Source organism: Agaricus bisporus (assembly GCF_000300575.1).
Source record: "Agaricus bisporus var. bisporus H97 unplaced genomic scaffold AGABI2scaffold_5, whole genome shotgun sequence".
Classification (NCBI taxonomy): Eukaryota; Fungi; Basidiomycota; class Agaricomycetes; order Agaricales; family Agaricaceae; genus Agaricus; species Agaricus bisporus.
This window is the reverse complement of record NW_006267368.1, coordinates 2,231,084-2,251,963: the sequence shown is the minus strand read 5'-3', so window position 1 is coordinate 2,251,963 and position 20,880 is coordinate 2,231,084. Positions and strand designations below refer to the sequence as shown.

Genomic DNA, 20,880 nt, shown 5'->3' with positions numbered 1-20,880 from the left:
AAGAAGCTCATGAGTGGTGTGGGAAAGAAGTCCCAAGATATGCTCGAGCTCTCGCGGATCAGGAGGCGATTGCTGAGCCCATTTTCTGTAATTTCCTGTATCAAAAAGGCACCGGCAAGGAAGTTGATAGAGTTAACAGCTTGACGTGCACTATTAGAGAGATAATATGTTGAAGTGCTTTATAGTGTTGGACTCGGATCCAAGTAGCCTCATGCGAAACCTCGACCCTCCAACCCCAATTCTTTTCCTGGCATCTCTCGATTCAACGAAACTGGTAGAGGAACAATTCAATGGGTCAGGTTAAGATATTTTACCTTGTTGGAAGCAGAGGATATGCGCAAGATAGGATCAACGCACCCCTCAGAAAACCTTTCACTTGGCATATGTACATGAGGAGCGGAGTTTAGCTCAAATTGACAAAATGGTCTTGTTTGATTGTATTTATTTCTAACGCCCAACTGCTCTCTAGAAGACGTTCAATCCACCTACCAGTGTCATGAAGTAAATTAGCCTGTTTCAGCGCTCTCTGGTATTCACAGACTTACCGTCTACGTTGACATTTTCTCCAGTGATGTATCTCCCCGCATAGCGACTACACAACAAAATGATGGTACCGACCAATTCATCTGGCGCACCCATTCTACCCAGCGGCGTCCTTTCGAGCCACATTTTCCTCGCAGCCGCCAAGCCGTCTCCAGAATTCAAAATCGTATCCATATACCCTGGACTGATACTGTTCACCCGTATGCCATAACGAGCCCACTCCGCTGCGAGGCATTTGGTCATATGCAAAACTCCGGCCTTGGAGACGTTATATGCGACTTGGGGTTGAGGGATTAAAGTAATCTGGCCTGCTACAGAGGCTATGAATACGACGCTTCCTCCTTGTTCTTGCGCTATCATGTGCCTTTTAGAGAGTAGGTCAACCCTGGCTATGATCATACCCGGCAGAATCTACTTACTTGGCTACCGCCTGGGAACAAAGGAAACTTCCTGTCGTATTAATCTCCAAAACCCTTCTCCACTCCACTGGGCTCATCTCCAAAGCATGCGTAGTTGCGACAACACCAGCAAAGCATAGTAACGCGTTTATCGAACTCAGTTTCGATTTGGTTTCTTCTACCGCTTTCTCTACCGCTTTGTCGTCCGTCACATCAACCTCCAACGTAATGATATCCGCTTGAGGAAAATCGGTATGTAGGCTCTGAATTTCAGATCGTGCTGATGTGAGAGTTTGCAGAAGATCAAATATCGCTATGCCTGTCGCTCCATGTTCCAAGAGACCTCTAATTGCTTCTAGGCCCAAATTCCCAGCACCGCCAGTCACTAGGATATTCAGTAACAGACTATCTCATGCGCTCACTTCGGGAGACACACCTATGGCGTTCTGATCGACAGAGAATCTTCGGCTAGCTCTCTGAGTCGCAGTCAAACCTTCGGGCATAACAATGGGCGCTGTCAATGGATTAGTGGCATGTGAAAGAACTGTTTCTGGTATGGCTCGTTTGTGCAAAGCATCTCGGGCTACAATAGGAGACGATGATTGTGTCGACATCTTCGTGAGAGGATAACTTGTAGTTATTCTCTGGTAATATTCTATCGGATCGCCTTGAGGAATGAAGCACACGTGAGTTATCGATTTTGCTGCGTGGTGCTCTTCTGTTTCTCATAGCTTCAATTTCAATACACAGGGCTTGGATTGAACCGGCAGCTCGTGACCTGACACTTCTCAAAATATCTTTGATCACCCTTTGTGCTGTAGATTTGTCGTTCAGTATTCTTTTCCCTATAACTTTGATTTATAACGCGATTCATAATAATTAAACGTGAGTGTTAAAAGAGAGGATAGGTGAAGAGACCTGAGACCCAGTCAGGATCAAATTTTTCTAACAACTTTTTTGTGTGCTCGGCACAGCTATTAGGTTCGTTCAGGTGATTTTTTTCACTCTTATGGTATGGCAGCTGGCATACTTACATTGGTTATACCAACGTGTTTGTCTTCAGTAATGAGTCTGACTACAATGTTCGTGTTGTATAGCAAGTTGCTGGTAGGTTCTTGCTTTTCACTGAGAAGACGTCGTGTCCTTCACTTCATTGAGTCAACCTTGGGTGGGATGGTTAAGCCAGACGAAAAAGATTATGATTCAATTTGACATCTAGGTTTCTGGAGTGAGTTCATTAGGGATTTGAGCTCACATTGACAGGACTTACCGCTGGCGAAATCCAACTTCCTGATTTTGGTGTCTGTCCCTGAAGCCTGGAGCTGTAAACCGGCGACTGAACGTCGCCGCTCATCATACATTCTAATAAATCTGAGACGTTCTGTATGCGCCGCATCACGGCCGACTCCAAGTCCGTACTTTTAGGAAGTTGAGACAAGAGCTTATGTGGCAGTTCTGTAGCCATTTAATTCTGTAGCCATGCAAAACCTGTCGAGGTGAACTGTGAGTTTGCCCCGATGCTGTTGGCGCGTTGTTCCTATTCCTTGAAATCGTACTACTTGAACTCACCTCTGATCATATCGGTTTTCTACTTGCCGTCTCTGAAATATGTAACCTCTTTGAAGTCTTGGCAATTATTCATTCCTTAATTCTAAGAATAGCAAGCATACCGTAACCGCAGTCGCCACTCCAGCATACATCATACCTGATACATACTGAGGTCAATTCGAAGTATTGGAGGTATGTGTGTTTCAATTATCACGCTGGACTTGCTTCATTAGATATTGCGTCATGGCCCGTCGGTCAATTGGTACAGCCTACTCACAAAATTCCATTCGTTTGCCGTCAATACTCCAAAGCTCAGTTCCAAAAACTTCCCTACTACCGGATCTAGTTCTCCATACCCCTACTAGCACGGTCGGGACTTCCATGGACTCCACGCCGCATCACAGGGAATGAAAGTAGCAGCGTGTCAGGCATTTGTCCTCTCTAAGCCAAAGACCAGGGCCCGGGGCGTACCTGCGGCGTTTATCGCTGGCTTGAACATGCCGGTAAAGTTTGAAACACCTTTGTATTGGTGTTAAAGTGGCCTTTTTTTCATCATGATATTCTCGTAATAAAGTCTCCAGTCAAAGGCTCGGCGCTGGGCGTTAAATAAGAGACACTGTTCATTACGATCATGGCGGCCCGTCGTGAGAATGCAAAGAAGCACCAAACGATGACTATTATTGAACCTCAGCATTTCTCGTAGGTATCTGCGCCTTCAATGAGTTGGTAGTGGTGCTACCTCGAGCGTTATGAATTTTTTTTTATCATCTTGATTGTGGCGGGTTGTCCAAATAATCCGTTGGTATCGGCTCCGCTGGTAAGCATCAGCTTTGGCTGTTCTTGGCTGTCGGTACAAATTTAATGCTGTCGTAGAAGGACGCAGGGTTCTAGTAGGTAACGAGGCTATAAAAGAAGCATAGTCAAGATTGTTCAATGACCAGAATCGCCCATTTCTTTCTTACCTAGCTATCTCTTCAAAGCCCTTGGTGCGTTCGCCCAACCTGATACAAGGTACTCCCCCTGTATTCACAACATCAAATTCTATTACAGAAATGAAATTGGTGATCACCTCTTTTATCCTCGCCGCCGTTGGTGTTATGGCTATCCCGGCCCCTCAAGGCACGGTTTGCGCCGCTGTCTGCCGCGAAGAAAAACCCGTTTGTCCCGCAGGCCAACAAGCAAGTGGCTCTGAAGGGTGCTGGGGTTGTTGCCAACCCATCCCATATACGGAGATGATGAAAGATCGCTCCCCTGAGACTTCGGAGTTTTGCACCGCCGTTTGTCGCACAGTAAAACCAGTTTGTCCAGAGGGTGAGGCAGCGACCGGAAGTCCCGGTTGTTGGGGTTGCTGCCAACCCGTCTCACCATCGCCTAAACCAACTCCAAGACCCTGCCTCGCCGTTTGCCTGCCGGAGAAGCCTATCTGTCCCGTAGGTGAAGCGGCTACCGGAAACGAGGAGTGTTGGGGATGTTGCCAACCTATTGGCAGCTTCTAGTTGATTTACAGGAGTTAACGGGAGGTGGGATAATAACACCACCTGTACCAGAATGATCACCTTCTTAATGATATGACGCTATATTAGTTCACTGTAATAGCGTCAGTATATAAAGTGGAATGATCGATTATAGGATGTTTTTATCTCCGCTGCTTCGTGAGCTCCCAATTCCGCGTGGAGTTGAATGAACGATACAAATTTAATGTCATAATCAAGCTGGAGCTGAGCGCGACGGTATAACGGAGGAATAGAGATATATCTTTGAAGAAGTGTGCCGGAGAATAGAGGATGGGCGAAATCCGAGGCTAGTGAAATTGAGACTCGGCTGCAAAGGGGCAAGTCCAGACGTCTCAGAAGCTATGCCGCCTTGACGAGAATTGGCGAAAGAGGGCAGCAAAGACAGGAGACATCACTATCTCAGCGTGACTCGAAGTGACCAGCTCGCAAAGTGTTCACCGCCACGTGGCCCTCGTTAATGGTTCAAACGTTAACGTTCAAATCTAGCCTATTCTGTAATATTTTCGATCCAATGACCAAGTATTGCCCATGAAATCAAAGTTGTGAGGTGACTTGCTCAGTACCCTCACGATAGACTCGGGTCACTAGTAGCTGCGCACGACTGGGGTACCGTCTCAAGTGTTTCAGCACACCCAATAATTCCTAAAGATATGCAATGTACGTATGAATACATGTTTAATCCCGTATGCACCTGCTCCACTTCCGAAGATTTCACATTACATTTGAGCGGCGTATATTTTCAAGCCTTCCCTAAGCGGTTCGATCTGAGCTATGGCTAGTCTGAGTATTGCTTTGAATTTCTTTACAAAGTGATCAGTACTACCCAATGAAAGAAAGTAATGCAGTCTCCTGCTCTTACCAGGCGCGTAATCGCTACCATTCCTTCTTCCAGCGCAACATTTATCGCAATGGATTGCGAAGTAGCCTAGTTGAAACATTTGTATTAGTGAAGAACATCCCTGAGAAAGACACTCACAAAAGTCCAAACGTAAGCAAAACTGACTAACTCCTGGCAGATATTAATGATATTAGGTTTGAACCGCTCGAATTCTGCCTGCATAGATAGTAAGGCGAAATATCTATCGAAAGGGCATCAGTTTAATATTAAACGATCTTATAAACTTTTCAGCTTTTGCGCTTGTATCGAAAATCTTTTTTTAAATAAAAGCTGAAAAGCGACAAAAGGCAAAAGTGAAATGAAATGCTGACCTCTTGATGATATCGCTGATAGAGTCGGCGGTGTTGTTTACGAAGCCAGATTTGGCTTTGACGAGGTTGGCCTGTGCCTCTAATGAAGATTCCATAAGGGCGCCTTGAACCTCATAAAGCCTAACTCACCGTTGCGTTGCACAATATATTGACCGATGGAAGCAACTGGGATGTCGGATAGGATCTACGGGAAGGTCTGGATCAGAATAACATTGAGACACGATGATCCATGCATACCCCGAACACAGAGCTACAACCCAACGCCATAGCAGATTTATAGACCTAACAGACGAGGCGAAAGCTTTGAATAAAAGGGATTTTTGCGGCTGTATGTACTGTAACAATGTACCTTCTCGTTGAGACTGTGGAAAAAACCGACTCAGAAACTCCCCGACAATGTAACGCATAATATAACGCACCCAACAATTATCTCTTGACATTGCTTCATAGATTTAATAGAAGCTTCAAAGCTTGTTGCGTCGGTCGAGGAACTGTGATTTCCGACGAATTTCGAAAAATCGTCGGAAAATTGAAGAATGTCGAGCCTAAAGGTTTTGAACCCATCTGCGACTTCTATTGCGATATCTATTGGATGTTTTGCCTGCAAAGAGAGCAGTTGTCAAAATACGGAGATTCGACCAAAACTAAACATGTGATAGTTACGACGTAATCCCTCAGGGCACTTTGTGCGCCTTCCAATTCACTCTGATCATGGATATCTGCAATGAGCAAAAGAACTTTCTCATACTCTATACAGTGTAAGCGCCATTAAGAGATCAATAAAAGTGTGGTTTCGGGGGGGAACAACTGACCGGCCAATGCATCCGCAGTTTCAGTCGCCAGTTTCCTCGAAGACCAGAGCAACCCCGATGATCCAGTCCAACGCTAGTACACATGAAGGTTATTCCAGGGCGATAGCTGAAACAAGACATTACTCACGGCCATCAACGCCACCCATCGCGGAACGTATTTTGTTAAGAGGTCAGGGAATTGGGCACCATATTTCTCAGCAAGGCTAACGAAGCTATTCAGGACGATCGTGAAGTCACTCTCGATGGCGGCAGCCTTTCGACCAATCGCCTTACATTCCTCAATAAATTGCTCGATTGAGCTAGGCTCCTGTAGGAATTTCGTCATCTCTTCTTGTTGCTTGATCTGATCCTCCTCGGGAAGAGACTCCCACTCGATCAAGCAGGGGTTTTCCTTGTAAGCAGTTGGAGGAGCGTCAGTAGCCATGATGTGTTTGATGTGGGGAATTTAGAACGTAAGTGAGAGTGATGGTAGATGATCGCTTTGCTGGCGTTATCACCTTTTATCCTACAGTCTTCAAAACTTAGCCGAGCAAGAAGGATAACGTCGCCTCCATTTTTGGTTCTGGATAGTCGAATCGGTACTAGAACAATGTGTCACGGTACCGTTAGTTTCTAGCAAGCAGTTGAGTCCCTTTTCCGTGCCAACATTCTAGGGAGCAATCAACATGCTAGCTTTCAGATCTCGAACGAAATGAGGCATTTAATCCAAATTGGGGTGACGGAAGTCCGTATTCCATGCGGAAGTTCGCAGAAAATTGGCGGTAAGAACCAGGGAACGGTTAGCAGCTTACGACCAACATCATAGTCTTCAGAATTCTGAATGAGCTTCACAGCGAAATTTGAAGTGGCGTGAGTCCCTTTTCCATTTGGACATTCGCAATAGAAATCACGGTTAAACCAAGGTAATGGTTAGCAAACGATCAACAAGATACTATCTTTCACAATTTCGAATGAGGAATGAAGCTACGCCACCAGCATTTGGGGTACCAGCGAAGATTTGAATAGTTCTCGTCCAGACTCTAGACTCCCAATGCCATCAATGCCAGTGAGGGATCGAGATAAAATCTTGATCCCTCTAATCTCATGTGAGAAGGCCACTAGTATTACCGACGGTGGGTTGTGGAACAGAGTGCGAACCACTAAAGAGGAATGGATGGAGTGCTCGACGGTGAAAGAGAGATTTCTACTCACATAGGCACTTGCCTCCCTCACACCCTCGTGAAAATGGAATTTGAGACAAGTTATAAAGATTTCAAGCTAGTAGGAACAATAGACGAAGATTTACGCCTGTGCACCTGGCTGTCCGCCACGTTCGTCAAGGGCACCTCAGTCGAGAAGGTCCTGGCGCAATGTACCTCAAGCTCATGAGTAACGATATTGGTAGGAAGCATAAGGCCGGGCCACGTGTCCATCTAAGAACACTCAAGGCTAGTAACCCGCAGAAGAAATGAATCGGAATCATTACGCATTCAGTAGCAGCACCTGCCATCAAGCATGAATATACATACACCCCAACTCCTTTCCAAGGCCCGTCGTTTGAAGGAGTCTTAGGGGAGAGCTTTACGGATTCGGAATTCACGACATGATTACCGAAACTCGGAGGTCATGATTAGACGACACAGGGAGTATAACACAACACATATGGGTGAGCCGGGTGACGCCGAGAAGGTCAGAACGACGACTTCTAAGTTAAGAGTCCAGGAACATGATCCGCTAGCGCCTGCCGTGCCGGCCGTGATTTTTCCGATCCTGAAGTGATGAAGCTTCCATATTACACGGTTTTTTTGCACAATATGTAGCAATTGTAACAACTCTTTGACAGCAGTCAGTCCTCATGTATTAGGTAGCTGTAATTTATAACGAATTACGTTGTTATACCTTATAAGAATGAGAATTGGCCCCCACCAGCGCATGACCAGCGCCGTCACCCACCCAATCTGGCGGGCATCGCCGTTTACTGATGTCGCTAGACGCGGAGGTACAGTCTCACCGTTTCAACTCAAGTGTTCCAGCACACCCAGTAATTCCTAATGACATACAAAGTAGGAAGACATGTTTAGTTCCGTATGCAACTGCTCCACTTCTGAAGATTCCACATTAGATTTGAGCGGCGTATGTTCTCAAGCCCTCCCTAAGCGGTTGGATCTGAACTATGAGTAGTGCGAGTTTTAATTGGAATTTCTATACAAAGGATCAGCCACGAAAACAACTCTGATGGGGCCTCCCACTCTTACCTTGCGCGTAAGCACTTCCATTCCTTCATTAAGTGCAACATTTATTTCAATGGCTTGCTCCGTAGCCTAGTCGAAACATTAGTATTAGTGGAGAACATCCCTGAGAAAGGCACTCACAAAAGCCCAAACACTAGCAAAAGTGCTTAAATCCTGGCAGATATTAACGATGTTAGGTTTGTACTGCTCGAATTCTGCCTGCATAGCTAGTAACGCGTAATATCTACCGAAAGCACATCAGTTTAATATTAAACGGTCTTCTTTCAAATTCAATACAAGCGAAAGCTGAAAGGCTAGAAGGGCTAAAAAGTGACAAAAGGCAAAAGTGAAATGCTAACCTTATGATGATTTCGATGATAGAGTCGGTGGTGCTGTTTATGATGCCAGATTTGGTTTTGATGAGGTTGGCCTGTACCTCTATTGGAATTTTTCATAAAGGCTCCCTGAACCTCATAGAGCCGAACCCACCGTTGCGTTGCACAACATATTGACCAATGGAACTGACTGGGATGTCGGGTAGGATCTGAGGGAAGGTCGAATCAGAATACAATTGAGACGTGATGAGCCATGCATACTCCAAAGACAGAGCTACAACCTAACGCCATAGCAGATTTTTGGACCTAATCAAGGAGGCGAAAGCTTTAAATAAAGGGGGATTTTTGCGAGGCTGTATGTAATAATGTACCTTCTCGTTGAGACTACGAATGAAAGGCTCAGAAACTTTCCAAAAATGGAAGCCATGGTATAACTCACTCAGCAAATGTCGCTTGGCATTGTATGATAGATTTGATAGAAGCCTCAAGGGTTAGTGTTGCGCTAGACGAAACACTGAAAGTTCCAACATATTTCGCAAAATCGTCGGAGAAATTCTGAAGGTCGATCCCAAGGTTTTTGAAACCGTCTACGATTTGTGTTACGACACTGATTGGATGTTTGTCCTACAAAAAGATCAGTTCGTTTACGGAGATTCGACCAAAACTAAGCGTGTCATAGTTACAACGTAGGCCCTCAGGGCATTTTGTGCGCCTTCCAATTCACTCTGAGTTTTGATATCTGCGATGAGCGCAAGAACTCTACCATACTCTATACAGTGTAAGCGCCATCAAGAGATAAATACAAATGTGGTTTCAAAAGAGAACGACTGACCGGTCAATGAATCCGCAGTTTCAATCGCCAGTGCCCTTGAAGACCAGAGCAACCCTCCAGTCCAACGCTAGCGCACAAAAGATTTAATTCCAGGATGACAGCTGAAGCAAGACATTGCTCACATTCATCATCGCAACCCATCGCGGAAGGTATGACGTTACAACGTCAGGGCAATAGGCACCATAGTTCGCGGCAAAACTAGAGAAGCCAGTCAAGACAGTCCTGAAGTCAACCTCGATGGCGGCGGCCTTTTGGCCAATCTTCTTGCAATCCGCAAGAAATTTCTCGATTGTGCCAGGCTCCTCTAGAAATTTCGTCATTGCTTCTTGTTGCTTAAACTGATCCTCCTCGGGAAGAGAATCCCACTCGATCAGAATGGGCGCTTCCTTGTAAACAGTCGGAGGAGCGTCAGCAGCCATGAAAAGTGTTTGATGGGGGGAGATAAGAACGTAAGTGAGAGTGTTGGTAGATGGGCATTATCACCTCTTATCCTGCCGCTTTGCCGAGCCAAAAAGGACAATGTCGCCTCCATTTTTGGCCATGGATTGTCGAATCGGTACTAGGGCAATGTGTCACGGCACAGTTAGTGCCAACGAGCAGTTGAGTCCCTTTTCCGGACTGACATTGTAGGAAGCGATCAACATGCTAGCTTTCAAGATCTCAAATGAAATGAGGCCTTAATGCCACGTTTGGGGCGACGGAAGTCCGCATTCCATGCAGAAATTCGCTGAAAAATTGGCAGTAAGAACTAGGGAACGATTAGCAGCTTATGATCAACATCATACCCTTCAGAGTTCTGAATGAGCTTTACAGCGAAATTTAAAGTGGCGTGGATCCCCTTTCCATTCGGACATTCGCAATAGAAATCACGGTTAGACCAATCTATTGGCAGCAAACGATCCACAGGATATCTTTCACTAAGTTCTGTAGGCGGAGTATGGGCTACAGGAGTCCCGATGTCATCTAGCGCGGGGGCTAGAGAGATTTTCGGCAGTGTGTGGTGTTTCTGAGAATGTGAAGGAGGAAGGGAAACAGAACACGCGTGCAAGAGAGCAGTATGTAGACGTAGTCTGTGTAATGGAGGGTGTGAAGACGCGTGAACAGAGAAAATGGGAAATTAAAGAAATAATTTATGATCAAACGAATGGAAGAGGCAGGAAGTTATGGTCCCTGTACGCGGGAAAGGTGAACATGTCAAACCAGACCCCTTGAACGCGTACTCTGCAGCCGCTGATTCCTTCTCTGATGACTCGAAGTATTTCAATGAAAAAATGACATAGTGACGCGTGAAAGAAGAGTCAGCCTCGGTTCGGATAGACGAGATAAGCAGATTGCAGATTGTTATGACTGCCTGCGTCGTGGGCGTGTTGGAGATCTTCCCGAAATCAAGGAGACGAGAGACAAGCCTAAAGAGGGAATGAATAGAGTGCTCGACGGTGGAAGAAAGATTTCGTCAAGGTGGGTTCGAGAACATCAGGGAAGAAGAGACAGGGCACCAAGACTTCTGAGAGTCCAGGAACCACTGCTAGCGCCACACAGCCGTGCCGGCCATGATTTTCCCAGCATTAACTTTTCGGTGTGGCCGGATAACATTCAGAGTAAGAGAGAGAGAAGTTATACACAACTGCGTGAAAGATCAGAGCAGGGAATGCGATCGGGTCACCCCGGGAGCATTCCTTGCACTTACTAAGTATCTCGCAGCGTGCATGGGTTCTCTTCGAATCATCTGGGAAAGGGAGGGTGGGGCTTAAAAAATGTAAGGAATGAGAGTAGTACGCCACGCGACTCAATATACGCGTAGGTAAAGTAAGGATTACAACGTCAAGGGTATAATTGATGGCTATCCAAACGGACACACACACGCGAACCGTTTGAGAACTCACACTCTTCTAGCTGCGTCACTACGACTGAGGTAGCATCTCAAATGCTCCAACACACCCCAATAATTGCTGAAGACATGCAATGTGTACGTATGAATACATGCTCAGTTCCTATGCAATTGCTCCACTTCCGAAGGTTCCGCGTTATATTTGAGCGGCGTATATTTTCAAGCCCTCCCTAAGCGGTTCGAGCTGAACTATGAGTAGTGCGAGTTTCAATTGGAATTTCTATACAAACGATCAGTACTACCCAACGAAAAAAGAACTGTCGGGGTCTGCGGGTCCACTCTTACCTTGCGCGTAAGGACTTCCATTCCTTCATTAAGTGCAACATTTATCTCAATGGCTTGCTCCGTAGCCTAGTCGAAACGTTAGTATTAGTGGAGAACATGCCTGAGAAAGGCACTCACAAAAGCCCAAACACTAGCAAAACTGCTTAACTCGTGGCAGATATTCACGATGCCAGGTTTGAGCTTCTCGAAATCTGCCTGCATAGATTTCAAGGCGAAAATTCTAGCGAAAGCGCGTCAGTTTAATATTACAACGATCTATTAGCCTTTCAGCTTTTGCGTGTTTAATTTGACAAAGGCTGAAAAGCGACAAAGAGGCAAGAGTAAAATGCTGACCTCAAGAGGGTATCGCTGATTTTCCCTACGGCGCCAAACTTGGTTTGGCTGAGGTTGGTCTGTGCCTCTAATGAAGGTCCCATATAAGCGCCTTAAACTCATAGAGTTTAGCTCACCGTTGCGTTGCACAACATATTGACCGATGGAACCAACGGGGATGTCGGATAGGATCTGAGGGTAAGTCTAATCAGAATACAATTGAGACGTGATGATCCATGCATACCCCGAAGACAGAGCTGCAACCTAACGCCATAGCAGATTTTTGGATCTAACACAGGAGGCAAAATCTTTGAATGAAAAGGATTTTTGTGAGGCTGTACGTAGCAGTGTACCTTCTCGTTGAGACTGCGGGAAAAAAGATTCAGAAACTCCCAAAAATGCAAGCCGTAGCATAACGCACTCAGTGATTGTCACTTGATATTGTATGATAGATTTGATAGAAGCCTCAAGGCTTATTATTACGCTAGACGAGGCACTGAAACTTCCAGCATATTTCTTGAAATCGTCGGAAAAATCCTGAAGGTCGATCCCAAGGTTTTTGAATCCGTCTACAACTTGTGTTACGACACTGATTGGATGTTTGTCCTACAAAGATAGCGGTCATCAAATACGGAGATTCGACCAAAACCAAACATGTGATAGTTACGACGTAGGCCCTCAGGGCATTTTGTGCGCCTTCCAATTGACTCTGAGTTTGGATATCCGCAATGCGCGCAAGGATTTCGCCATATTCTATGTATTGTAAGTATCATTAAGAGAGAAAAGTATCGTTCCAAAAGAGAGCAACTGACCGAACAATGCACCCACAGTTTCAACCGCCAGATTCTTTGAAGACAAGAGCAATCCCGTTGGCCCATTCCAACGCTAGCACACATGGAGGTTATTCCAAGGTGATCTCGCCGAAGCAAGGCATTGCTCACAGCCATAAATCCATCCCATCGCGGAACGTATACGTTTATAACGTTCGGGAAATATACACCATATTCCGCGGAAAGCTTTGCGAAGCCATTCTTGGCGGTCCTGAAGTCACCATCGATGATGGCGGCCGTTCGACCAATCTTCTTGCACTCCTCAATAAATTTCTCGGTTGTGTCATGCTCCTGTAAAAATTTCGTCATTTCTTCTTGTTGCTTGATCTTATCCTCCTCAGGAAGAGAATCCCACTCGGTCAAGCTAGGTGCTTCCTTGTAAGCAGTCGGAGGAGCGTCGGCAGCCATGAAAAGTGCGGGAAATTATGAACGTAAGTGAGAGAGATGATAGATGATTGCTTTGCTGGTATTATCATCTTTTATTCGAATCGGTACTAGAGCAATGTATCACGGCCCCGTTAATTCCAGTGAATACTCGAGTCCCTTTTCCGCGTCGACGTTCTAGGAAGCGATCAACATGCTAGCTTTCAAGATCTCAAATGGAATGGAGGCCTCAATGCCAAGTTTGGGGTGACGGAAATTCGCGTTCCATGTGGAAATTTGCAGAAAAAAGGAGGGGAAGGGGTAAGAACTAGGGAACGATTAGGAAATGATTAACATCATACCCTTCAGAAATGTGAACGATGAATGAATGTTTTTGCCTCGAGGTTGAAGTGGCGCAAACGCCCTTTTCCATCGAACAATAGAAGTTTGTGAAACTGACAAAAATAGCTAGTAAGCGAAATATGATACCTTGAATAATGAATGAAGCGATTACACGTGCCGTATTCCATGTGGTCTTTCGCAATAGGAATAGCGATAATCGTGAGCAAAACGATCAACATGATACCTTTCAGAATTGTGATGGAAGATTGAGGGCTTTACGCCAGTGCTTGGGTGGCAAAGGTAGAATAATTCTCATTCACACTCCCGATGCTGTGAATCCCAGTGGGGAGTTAAGATCTTTATCATCCACTTGACCACTCTTACTTTCAACGCGTCCAACGTATAGCAAATTATCTTTGAGACGAACTCCGAAATATTTGATGCAACCCATTATCCAAGCCATTCGTATCCTTCAAGTGTTAACTCTCCGTGAGCTTCCATCTCCCAACGCGTGTGAGAATTACCCCAAGGGCCGAACCCAGTGACAACCACAACTTTTTCAAGATCAATTAGACCACACAGCGGAGTAACATCCGACACAATTCGACACGTTCAAGTTCAGGAAAATCGTTGCGGATATTGACTCGAAAAAAGATGTAAATGATTGGAGAAGGCGCTGTGGAGGCTGGACTTGTAGGACTTGTAACTTAGGAACGCGCAACCCTCGACGCGCATCACATGATTACATTACTTAAGTCGGCTGCCTCATTTGGCATGATCACATGATCCTTATAACCGGTTGGCTACCGGTTGCGCAAATTTGATACCGGTTACACAACTTCTCCAACACTGATTTATACCGTACTGTATGCTAAGGCTTTCCGATGAAAGAAGAAAAAGGGAATGTCTCTACACCAGGTCTATCCCATTCCAACTTGCTCCACAACAATTGGAAGACTTCTTCTCCTCCTTGTACCAATTCGTAGTTACAGTACTCTCCATCTGAACATTATCGAATAAATGAGCGAACACTTACTCGGTCGTCCGTGCCTGCACCTCGTTCACATAAGCCGCCAGTTTCCTCGAAGACCAGAGCAACCCCGATGATCCAGTCCAACGCTAGTACACATGAAGGTTATTCTAGGGCGATAGCTGAAACAAGACATTACTCACGGCCATCAACGCAATCCATCGCGGAACGTATTTTGTTAAGAGGTCAGGGAATTGGTTACCATATTTCTCAGAAAGGCTAACGAAGCTATTCAGGACGATCGTGAAGTCAATAAGGACTGAGCTTTTGAAGCTCAAGGGCACAGCCGTCATGATGGTACCGATCGTATCATTGCTCGTCTTCGTGCCAGCTGGAACGTGAGGCAGCGCCGGTGTGCAGAAAGTTTATCCAAATACTGCAACAACTTGTGCATCTCCTGCAACGAAAACTCTTCACGACGTAATAGTCTTTTGTCAATGTCCAGTCAATCTGATTGTGCGGGATCTTCGTTTATCGGCGAGGGTATGAAGTTGGTGTTTCGTTGCGACGATGATGCTGACGTGGTAAGTTTGAGGGTCCTCCGATGGCTTGGAGTGTTTCGGTGAAAAAACAACATAGTGACACGAGAAAGAGGAGACGGGCTCGGTTCGGATAGACGAGATAAGTTGCCTAAAGGTTGTTATGACTGTCTGCGTCGTGGGCATGTTGGAACTCAAGGAGACGAGGGACAAGCCTAAAGGGGAGTGAATAGAGTGCTCGACGGTGGAAGAGAGATTTCTACTCACGAAAACACTTGCTTCCCTCACGCCCTTGTAAAAATGGAATTTGAGACAAGTCATAAAGATTTCAAGGGTCTGCGACATGTATTCAGTGTTTCCCTCTGAGTGTCACTCGAGCAGTAGATTAGTAAAGTTTAGAAAGCCTGGCGTTTCTCTTCCCAAGCCAACGTCTTGATGTCCATCGTTCGCCTATCTGCATCAACAGTCACGGTCTCCCACCCCTCGCGCTCGTTACCTCCGGGGTTGAGCGCTCGAGCAATCGCAAGCCTAGGCATTCGACGATGGGATCGAGGTATGAAATAAGGGGGTCGGGGTTCGATGCCTTCGCAAAAGTTGATGAGGGCTGCAGCGGTATGTGAAAGTACGTTAAAAACATTATGAGCCAACGATCGAAATACAATAGAGATGTGACTTGCCGTGGTTTGAGGTCTTTCAGAGTAGGGTGAGTATGGCGAATAGTTGGTGACAATTTCGTTCTTGCACGACTTCCTAAGTGCACGTGAGGAGAGGTCTTCCCATTTGAATAATAGGACCTGCCTCGAGGTCGGTGCATAGTTGAATTCTGCGGTGGATAAGTAAGACACGAGTGCGCACGCATTAACAAGCTGTGTGGCGAAATCGAGCATGAGAAAATCTCGGAACATGGGGGTAACCAGACTAGGAGGAGTAAGTAAACAACAGGTGCCAAGAAAGAGTTGAATTATCACTTTACTCGACGAGTTTCCCCCAGTTCGTTCATCATGACTTTGTCGGTAACCTCGGAAATAGAAGTGGCGGCGATGAAATCAGCATGGCGAGCTCGCCAATCGTAGCTAACGAGCACTGAACCGATAGAGCTGAGCTTCTTAAAAGAACAAGAAGACATCAGTACGAGCTAGTAGGAACGCTGGACGAAGATTTACGCCTATGCACCCGGCTGTCCACCACGTTCGTCAAGGACACCTCAGTCGAGAAGGTCCTAGCGCAATATACCTCAAGCTCATGAGCAACGACATTGGTAGGAGGCATAAGGCCGGGCCGCGTGTCCATCTAAGAACACTTATTAGTTGCCCGCAGACGAAATGAATCGGATTCATTACGCACCCAGTAACAGCACCTGCCAAGCATGAATATACATCCCAACTTTCCGAGGCCCATCGTTGGAAGAAACTCTCAAGGGAGAGCTTAGATTCGGAATACACGCCATCGTTACCGTGAGGAGGCCATGATTAGGCGGCAGAGGGAGTATAAATTGGGTGGGGCGGGTGACGATACGCCTGCTGGCCTTCTTGTTCTTGGCGTAACTGAGGATGCGGAACAAGTTGACCAGCATCGTCCCTTCCTGCAGAAAGCCTGGGTAGTGGGTTTCAAGTAGTCAGAGGTGGTCGAGAACATCAGGGAAGAAGAGACAGGGCACGAAGACTTTCGAGAGTCCAGGAACCATCTGCTAGCGCCACACAGCCGTGCCGGCCGTGATTTTTCGGGATTGACTACTCCTCTAGATGCGTACGACTGAGGTAACGTCTCAAAGTGTACCCCAATAATTCATATGAGCATACAATGTACATAGGAAGGCTTGTGCAGTCCCGTATGCAACTGCTCCACTTCATTCCAAATTAGATTTGGGCGGCGTATGCTCTCAAGCCCTCCCTAAGCGGTTCGATCTGAACTATGAGTAGTTCGAGTTTCATTTGGAATTTCTAAACAAAATGATCAGTTCTACCCAACGAATTAAAACTAATGCGGTATCCTGCTCTTACCTTACGCGTCAGCACTACCATTCCTTCATTAAGTGCAATATTTATCTCAATGGATTGCTCGGTAGCCTAGTTGAAACGTTTGTATTAGTGAAGAATATTCCTGAGAAAAGCACTCACAAAAGCCCAAATGTTAGCAAAACTGCTTAACTCCTGGCAGTTATTAACGATGCCAGGTTTGAACTGCTCGAATTCTGCCTGCATAGCTAGTAACGCAAAATATCTACCGAAAGCGCATCAGTTGAATATTGTATCAAATTTTGAAAAGGGTTGAAAAGCGACAAAAGGCAAAAGTAAAATGCTGACCTGATGATGTCGTCGATGATAGAGTCGGTGGTGCTATTTAGGATGCCAGATTTGGTTTTGACGAGGTTGGCCTGTGCCTCTAATGAAGACTCCATAAGGACTTCTTGAACCTCGTAGAACCCAACTCACTGTTGCGTTGTGCAACATAATGACCGATGGAACCAACTGGGATGTCGGACAGGATCTGAGGGAAGGTCTGGGTCAGAATAAATCAATCGAGACGTGATGATCCATGCATACCCCAAAGACAGAGCTGCAACCTAACGCGATAGCAGATTCTTGAATCTAGTCAAAGAGGCAAAAGCTTTGAATGAAATTTTTTGCGAGGCCGTATGTAACAATGTACCTTCTCGTTGAGGCTGCGGGAAAAAAAGGCTTAGAACTCCCCGATAATACAAGCCATAGTATAACGTACTCAGCAATTGTCGCTTGACATTCCATGATAGATTTTACAGAAGCCTCAAGGCTTACTACTGCACTAGACGAGACACTGAAAGTTCCGACGTATTTCGCAAAATCGTCGGAGAAATCCTGAAGGTCGATCCCAAGGTTTTTGAACCCGTCTGCGACTCTTGTTGCGATATCTATTGGATGCCTTGCCTGCAAAGGGAGCAGTCGTCAAAATACGGAGATTTGACCAAGAGTGAACATGTCATAGTTACAACGTAGGCCCTCAGGGCATTTTGTGCGCCTTCCAATTCACTCTGAGTTTTGATATCCGCGATGAGTGCAAGAACTCTACCATACTCTATACAGTGCAAGCACCATTAAGAGACTAATAAAAGTGTGGTTTCAAAAGAGAGAAACTGACCGATCAATGCAACCACAGTTTCCATCGCCAGGACCTTTGAAGACGAGAGGATCCCCGTTGATCCACTCCAACGCTACCACATAAAAATTATACCAGGGTGATAGCTGAAGCAAGAGATTGCTCACTTTCATCAACCCAACCCATCGCGGAATATATACTGTCATAAGATCAGGGACATAGTTACCATATCTCTCGGCAAGGCTAACGAAGCTATTCAGGACGGTCCTGAAATCACCCCCAATGGCGACAGCCTTTCGACCGATCTCCTTGCATTCCTCAATAAATTTCTCGGTTGTGTCAGACTCCCCTAGAAATTTCGTCATTTCTTCTTGTTGCCTGATCTGATCCTCCTCGGTAAGAGAATTCCACTCGACCAAGGTGGGCACTTCCTTGTAAGCAGTCGGAGGAGCGTCAGCAGCCATGAAAAGTGTTTGATGCGGGGAGATAAGAATGTAGGTGAGAGCGTTGGTAGATGATTGCTTTTCTGGCGTTATCACCTCTTATCCTGCCGTTTAGCCGAGTAAGAAGGACAATGTCGCCTCCATTTCTGGTTCTGGATAGTCGAATCGGTACTAGAGCAATGTGTCACGGCCCCGTTAGTTCCAGCGAGCAGTTGAGTCCCTTTATCGTGCCGATATCCTAAGAAGCGATCACACAAGATCAACATGCTAGCTTTCAGGATCTCAAATGGAATGAGGCAAACCTTGATGTCAAGTTTAGAATGACGGAAGTCCATGTTCCATGCGGAAAGTCACAGAAAAGATGGCGGTAAGAACTAGGGAATGGCCAGGATTGGGCCAGGAAATGATTAGCAAATGATCAACATCTATGATACCCTCAGTCAGAATTCTGAATGATGATCGATGAACAAAGCTTTACAGCGAAGTTTGAAATGGCACGAGTCCCCTTCCTATTCGGATATTTGCAATGTAAGCCACGGGGAAGCCCGACTGAGAAATAGCTTCGTAAAATAACTCCTACCATTCCTATTAGGCTACAACACTCTACCTAGTTCATCGTGTAAACCCAAAAAACCAAATCAATTCAATCGCATTTACATACACACGCACAATTTCCTCCAAATGAAAACACACATACATATATATAACATTATTTCTTGCATTCCTTCTTGACCATACTTTCGCGTTCAGGTCCAACTCCGATCCATTCTATAGGCACGCCAATATGGTCTTCTATAAATTCGACATATTTTCTACAATTGTCGGGTAATTCTTCATAAGTCTTGGTATTTGCGATAGACGACTTCCAACCGGGAAGTGTAACATATTCAACCTCGACGCGATCGAGTATGTCGAGATCAGCTAATAAGTCGGAATAGTTTTGTCATTTTGTCAGTCAGGAAACTATTGGATGTGGAAACAAACGGACCTGGAAAACCATCGAGTTCTTTTCCGTCTATCTTATATGCGATTGCGACTTTGATTTCGGATAATTGATCGAGAATGTCGAGTTTGGTCAAGTTGAAGGTATCGTATCCATTGATCCAGCAAGAGTGCTTGAGAACGACTAGGTCTAACCATCCACAACGACGTCTTCTTCCCGTAGTGCTGCCAAATTCTCTTCCGATCTCTTGTAAATGAACACCAATATCCTGTTTGAGATAAGATCCAAATGCTTCTGCATATCAATGTACAAAGACTCACATTCAGCTGTTCCGTTGGGAAAGGTCCACCGCCAACCCGGGTGGTGTATGCTTTGACGACTCCAATAGTCTTTCCAATCATCTTCGGCGGAATCCCAAGTCCAGTACACACACCACCAATCGTCGTCGAAGACGATGTCACGTACGGATATGTACCAAAATCCAAATCCAGCATCAAAGCATTCGCTCCTTCAACCAACACACGTTTACCTTGACCGATAGCTTTATGAATATAAACCACACTATCAATAACGTATGGTTTTAAACGTTCTGCAAGGAGTTTGTATCTCTCGATTTCGCCTTCGGTGTCGTATTCGAAGTGACCGTAACGTTTGAAACGACCTTCGACGATATGACGGAATTTGGTTGCGAAGTTGGCATGGTCGAAGAGGTGGTGGACGCGAAGACCGGAACGGGAAGCTTTGCCGGAGTAGGCTGGACCGATACCTTTCTTTGTGGTTCCGATGCTTAATTAAAAATAAGCATTGGGTCAAAAGCGCAGATAAAAGAAAAAACGTACCTCGAACCACCAAGTTCAATTTCTTTGAGCCCATCCACTATTTGATGAAAATCAAAAACGAGTTGAGCACGATCAGAGATGAATAGACGATTCGTGCAGTCAAGTCCTAAACAGGAGTCAATTCGGTGAAATTCTACCAAAATCCGATGTTAGATTCGAACCTTTTGACTGAAGAGCATCCAACTCTTGAAAGAAAGAAGGTACATGGATGACCACGCCTGAACCGATAACTCCGGTGCAGGATGGATTGATGAGTCCTTATCAGATTGAATATCCGTCAGGGAAGCTGGCTTGTCCACATCTCAAAGAACAACTTACCGCTCGGAAGCAAATGGAAAGCAAATGTAGTAGGAACCTTTTCAGGACCAATAGGAACGATTATCGTATGTCCAGCATTGTTTCCACCTGCACATCTCGCGCAGACATCAATCTCAGCTGACAAGATGTCAACCAACTTTCCCTTCCCTTCATCTCCCCACTGCGATCCGAGGACCACCGTAACTATAAGGATATATGAGCAGCTCTAAGGGGCAGTTCTTTGCCTTCTCCAATAGGAAAAAAACGCACCACTCATGGGTAGAGAGTCGGACACTCAAATGAAGCGTCCACTCACAAAATCAGAAAACAAATATTTCGGACTCGGCGATTTCCGG

General features: G+C 45.6%; 10 protein-coding genes across 10 annotated transcripts; 1 reads left to right on the top strand and 9 right to left on the bottom strand.

The window, feature by feature from the left end:
• Nucleotides 1-407: 407 nt before the first annotated feature.
• AGABI2DRAFT_192972 (hypothetical protein) lies at nt 408-1,614 on the bottom strand. The gene is made up of 4 exons (XM_006461405.1): nt 1,378-1,614; nt 963-1,326; nt 546-907; nt 408-485 (listed from the first exon to the last, which is right to left on the bottom strand). Exons 1-4 carry the CDS (start codon nt 1,553-1,555, stop codon nt 466-468), a joined length of 924 nt encoding a protein of 307 aa, XP_006461468.1. The 5' UTR covers nt 1,556-1,614; the 3' UTR covers nt 408-465.
• A 1,816-nt stretch (nt 1,615-3,430) lies between these two features.
• AGABI2DRAFT_241545 (small cysteine-rich protein) lies at nt 3,431-4,377 on the top strand. Its single transcript, XM_006461439.1, has 2 exons — nt 3,431-3,475; nt 3,540-4,377. The coding sequence occupies exon 2, from the start codon at nt 3,542-3,544 to the stop codon at nt 3,983-3,985; it is 444 nt and encodes a 147-aa protein (XP_006461502.1). The 5' UTR covers nt 3,431-3,475; nt 3,540-3,541; the 3' UTR covers nt 3,986-4,377.
• A 218-nt stretch (nt 4,378-4,595) lies between these two features.
• AGABI2DRAFT_192964 (hypothetical protein) lies at nt 4,596-6,487 on the bottom strand. The gene is made up of 12 exons (XM_006461404.1): nt 6,152-6,487; nt 6,025-6,097; nt 5,876-5,961; nt 5,632-5,813; nt 5,562-5,574; nt 5,450-5,494; nt 5,342-5,396; nt 5,213-5,291; nt 5,134-5,154; nt 4,980-5,082; nt 4,863-4,928; nt 4,596-4,803 (listed from the first exon to the last, which is right to left on the bottom strand). The coding sequence occupies exons 1-12, from the start codon at nt 6,446-6,448 to the stop codon at nt 4,720-4,722; spliced, it is 1,104 nt and encodes a 367-aa protein (XP_006461467.1). The 5' UTR covers nt 6,449-6,487; the 3' UTR covers nt 4,596-4,719.
• A 1,535-nt stretch (nt 6,488-8,022) lies between these two features.
• Nucleotides 8,023-9,847, bottom strand: AGABI2DRAFT_192965 (hypothetical protein). The gene is made up of 11 exons (XM_006461403.1): nt 9,524-9,847; nt 9,402-9,468; nt 9,253-9,338; nt 9,009-9,193; nt 8,941-8,953; nt 8,831-8,875; nt 8,724-8,778; nt 8,594-8,672; nt 8,376-8,478; nt 8,259-8,324; nt 8,023-8,205 (listed from the first exon to the last, which is right to left on the bottom strand). The coding sequence occupies exons 1-11, from the start codon at nt 9,818-9,820 to the stop codon at nt 8,122-8,124; spliced, it is 1,080 nt and encodes a 359-aa protein (XP_006461466.1). The 5' UTR covers nt 9,821-9,847; the 3' UTR covers nt 8,023-8,121.
• Nucleotides 9,848-11,316: 1,469 nt separating this feature from the next.
• On the bottom strand, nt 11,317-12,639 carry AGABI2DRAFT_136485 (hypothetical protein). The gene is made up of 8 exons (XM_006461402.1): nt 12,308-12,639; nt 12,240-12,252; nt 12,131-12,175; nt 12,024-12,078; nt 11,908-11,974; nt 11,692-11,794; nt 11,575-11,640; nt 11,317-11,509 (listed from the first exon to the last, which is right to left on the bottom strand). The coding sequence occupies exons 3-8, from the start codon at nt 12,158-12,160 to the stop codon at nt 11,426-11,428; spliced, it is 405 nt and encodes a 134-aa protein (XP_006461465.1). The 5' UTR covers nt 12,161-12,175; nt 12,240-12,252; nt 12,308-12,639; the 3' UTR covers nt 11,317-11,425.
• A 98-nt stretch (nt 12,640-12,737) lies between these two features.
• On the bottom strand, nt 12,738-13,134 carry AGABI2DRAFT_136484 (hypothetical protein). Its single transcript, XM_006461401.1, has 3 exons — nt 13,072-13,134; nt 12,828-13,007; nt 12,738-12,771 (listed from the first exon to the last, which is right to left on the bottom strand). Exons 1-2 carry the CDS (start codon nt 13,122-13,124, stop codon nt 12,863-12,865), a joined length of 198 nt encoding a protein of 65 aa, XP_006461464.1. The 5' UTR covers nt 13,125-13,134; the 3' UTR covers nt 12,738-12,771; nt 12,828-12,862.
• Nucleotides 13,135-14,343: 1,209 nt separating this feature from the next.
• Nucleotides 14,344-15,017, bottom strand: AGABI2DRAFT_136483 (hypothetical protein). Its single transcript, XM_006461400.1, has 2 exons — nt 14,595-15,017; nt 14,344-14,540 (listed from the first exon to the last, which is right to left on the bottom strand). The coding sequence occupies exons 1-2, from the start codon at nt 14,742-14,744 to the stop codon at nt 14,454-14,456; spliced, it is 237 nt and encodes a 78-aa protein (XP_006461463.1). The 5' UTR covers nt 14,745-15,017; the 3' UTR covers nt 14,344-14,453.
• A 1,097-nt stretch (nt 15,018-16,114) lies between these two features.
• AGABI2DRAFT_136482 (hypothetical protein) lies at nt 16,115-16,549 on the bottom strand. The gene is made up of 2 exons (XM_006461399.1): nt 16,238-16,549; nt 16,115-16,188 (listed from the first exon to the last, which is right to left on the bottom strand). The coding sequence occupies exon 1, from the start codon at nt 16,501-16,503 to the stop codon at nt 16,267-16,269; it is 237 nt and encodes a 78-aa protein (XP_006461462.1). The 5' UTR covers nt 16,504-16,549; the 3' UTR covers nt 16,115-16,188; nt 16,238-16,266.
• Nucleotides 16,550-16,676: 127 nt separating this feature from the next.
• On the bottom strand, nt 16,677-18,504 carry AGABI2DRAFT_192961 (hypothetical protein). The gene is made up of 11 exons (XM_006461398.1): nt 18,170-18,504; nt 18,045-18,117; nt 17,896-17,981; nt 17,649-17,833; nt 17,580-17,592; nt 17,474-17,518; nt 17,363-17,417; nt 17,234-17,312; nt 17,048-17,150; nt 16,931-16,996; nt 16,677-16,870 (listed from the first exon to the last, which is right to left on the bottom strand). The coding sequence occupies exons 1-11, from the start codon at nt 18,464-18,466 to the stop codon at nt 16,787-16,789; spliced, it is 1,086 nt and encodes a 361-aa protein (XP_006461461.1). The 5' UTR covers nt 18,467-18,504; the 3' UTR covers nt 16,677-16,786.
• A 650-nt stretch (nt 18,505-19,154) lies between these two features.
• Nucleotides 19,155-20,834, bottom strand: AGABI2DRAFT_205248 (hypothetical protein; the record flags this gene model as incomplete). The annotated part of the gene is made up of 7 exons (XM_006461397.1): nt 20,795-20,834; nt 20,546-20,728; nt 20,389-20,484; nt 20,228-20,333; nt 19,709-20,174; nt 19,434-19,656; nt 19,155-19,366 (listed from the first exon to the last, which is right to left on the bottom strand). Exons 1-7 carry the CDS (start codon nt 20,799-20,801, stop codon nt 19,155-19,157), a joined length of 1,293 nt encoding a protein of 430 aa, XP_006461460.1. The 5' UTR covers nt 20,802-20,834.
• Between the last annotated feature and the right edge of the window lie 46 nt (nt 20,835-20,880).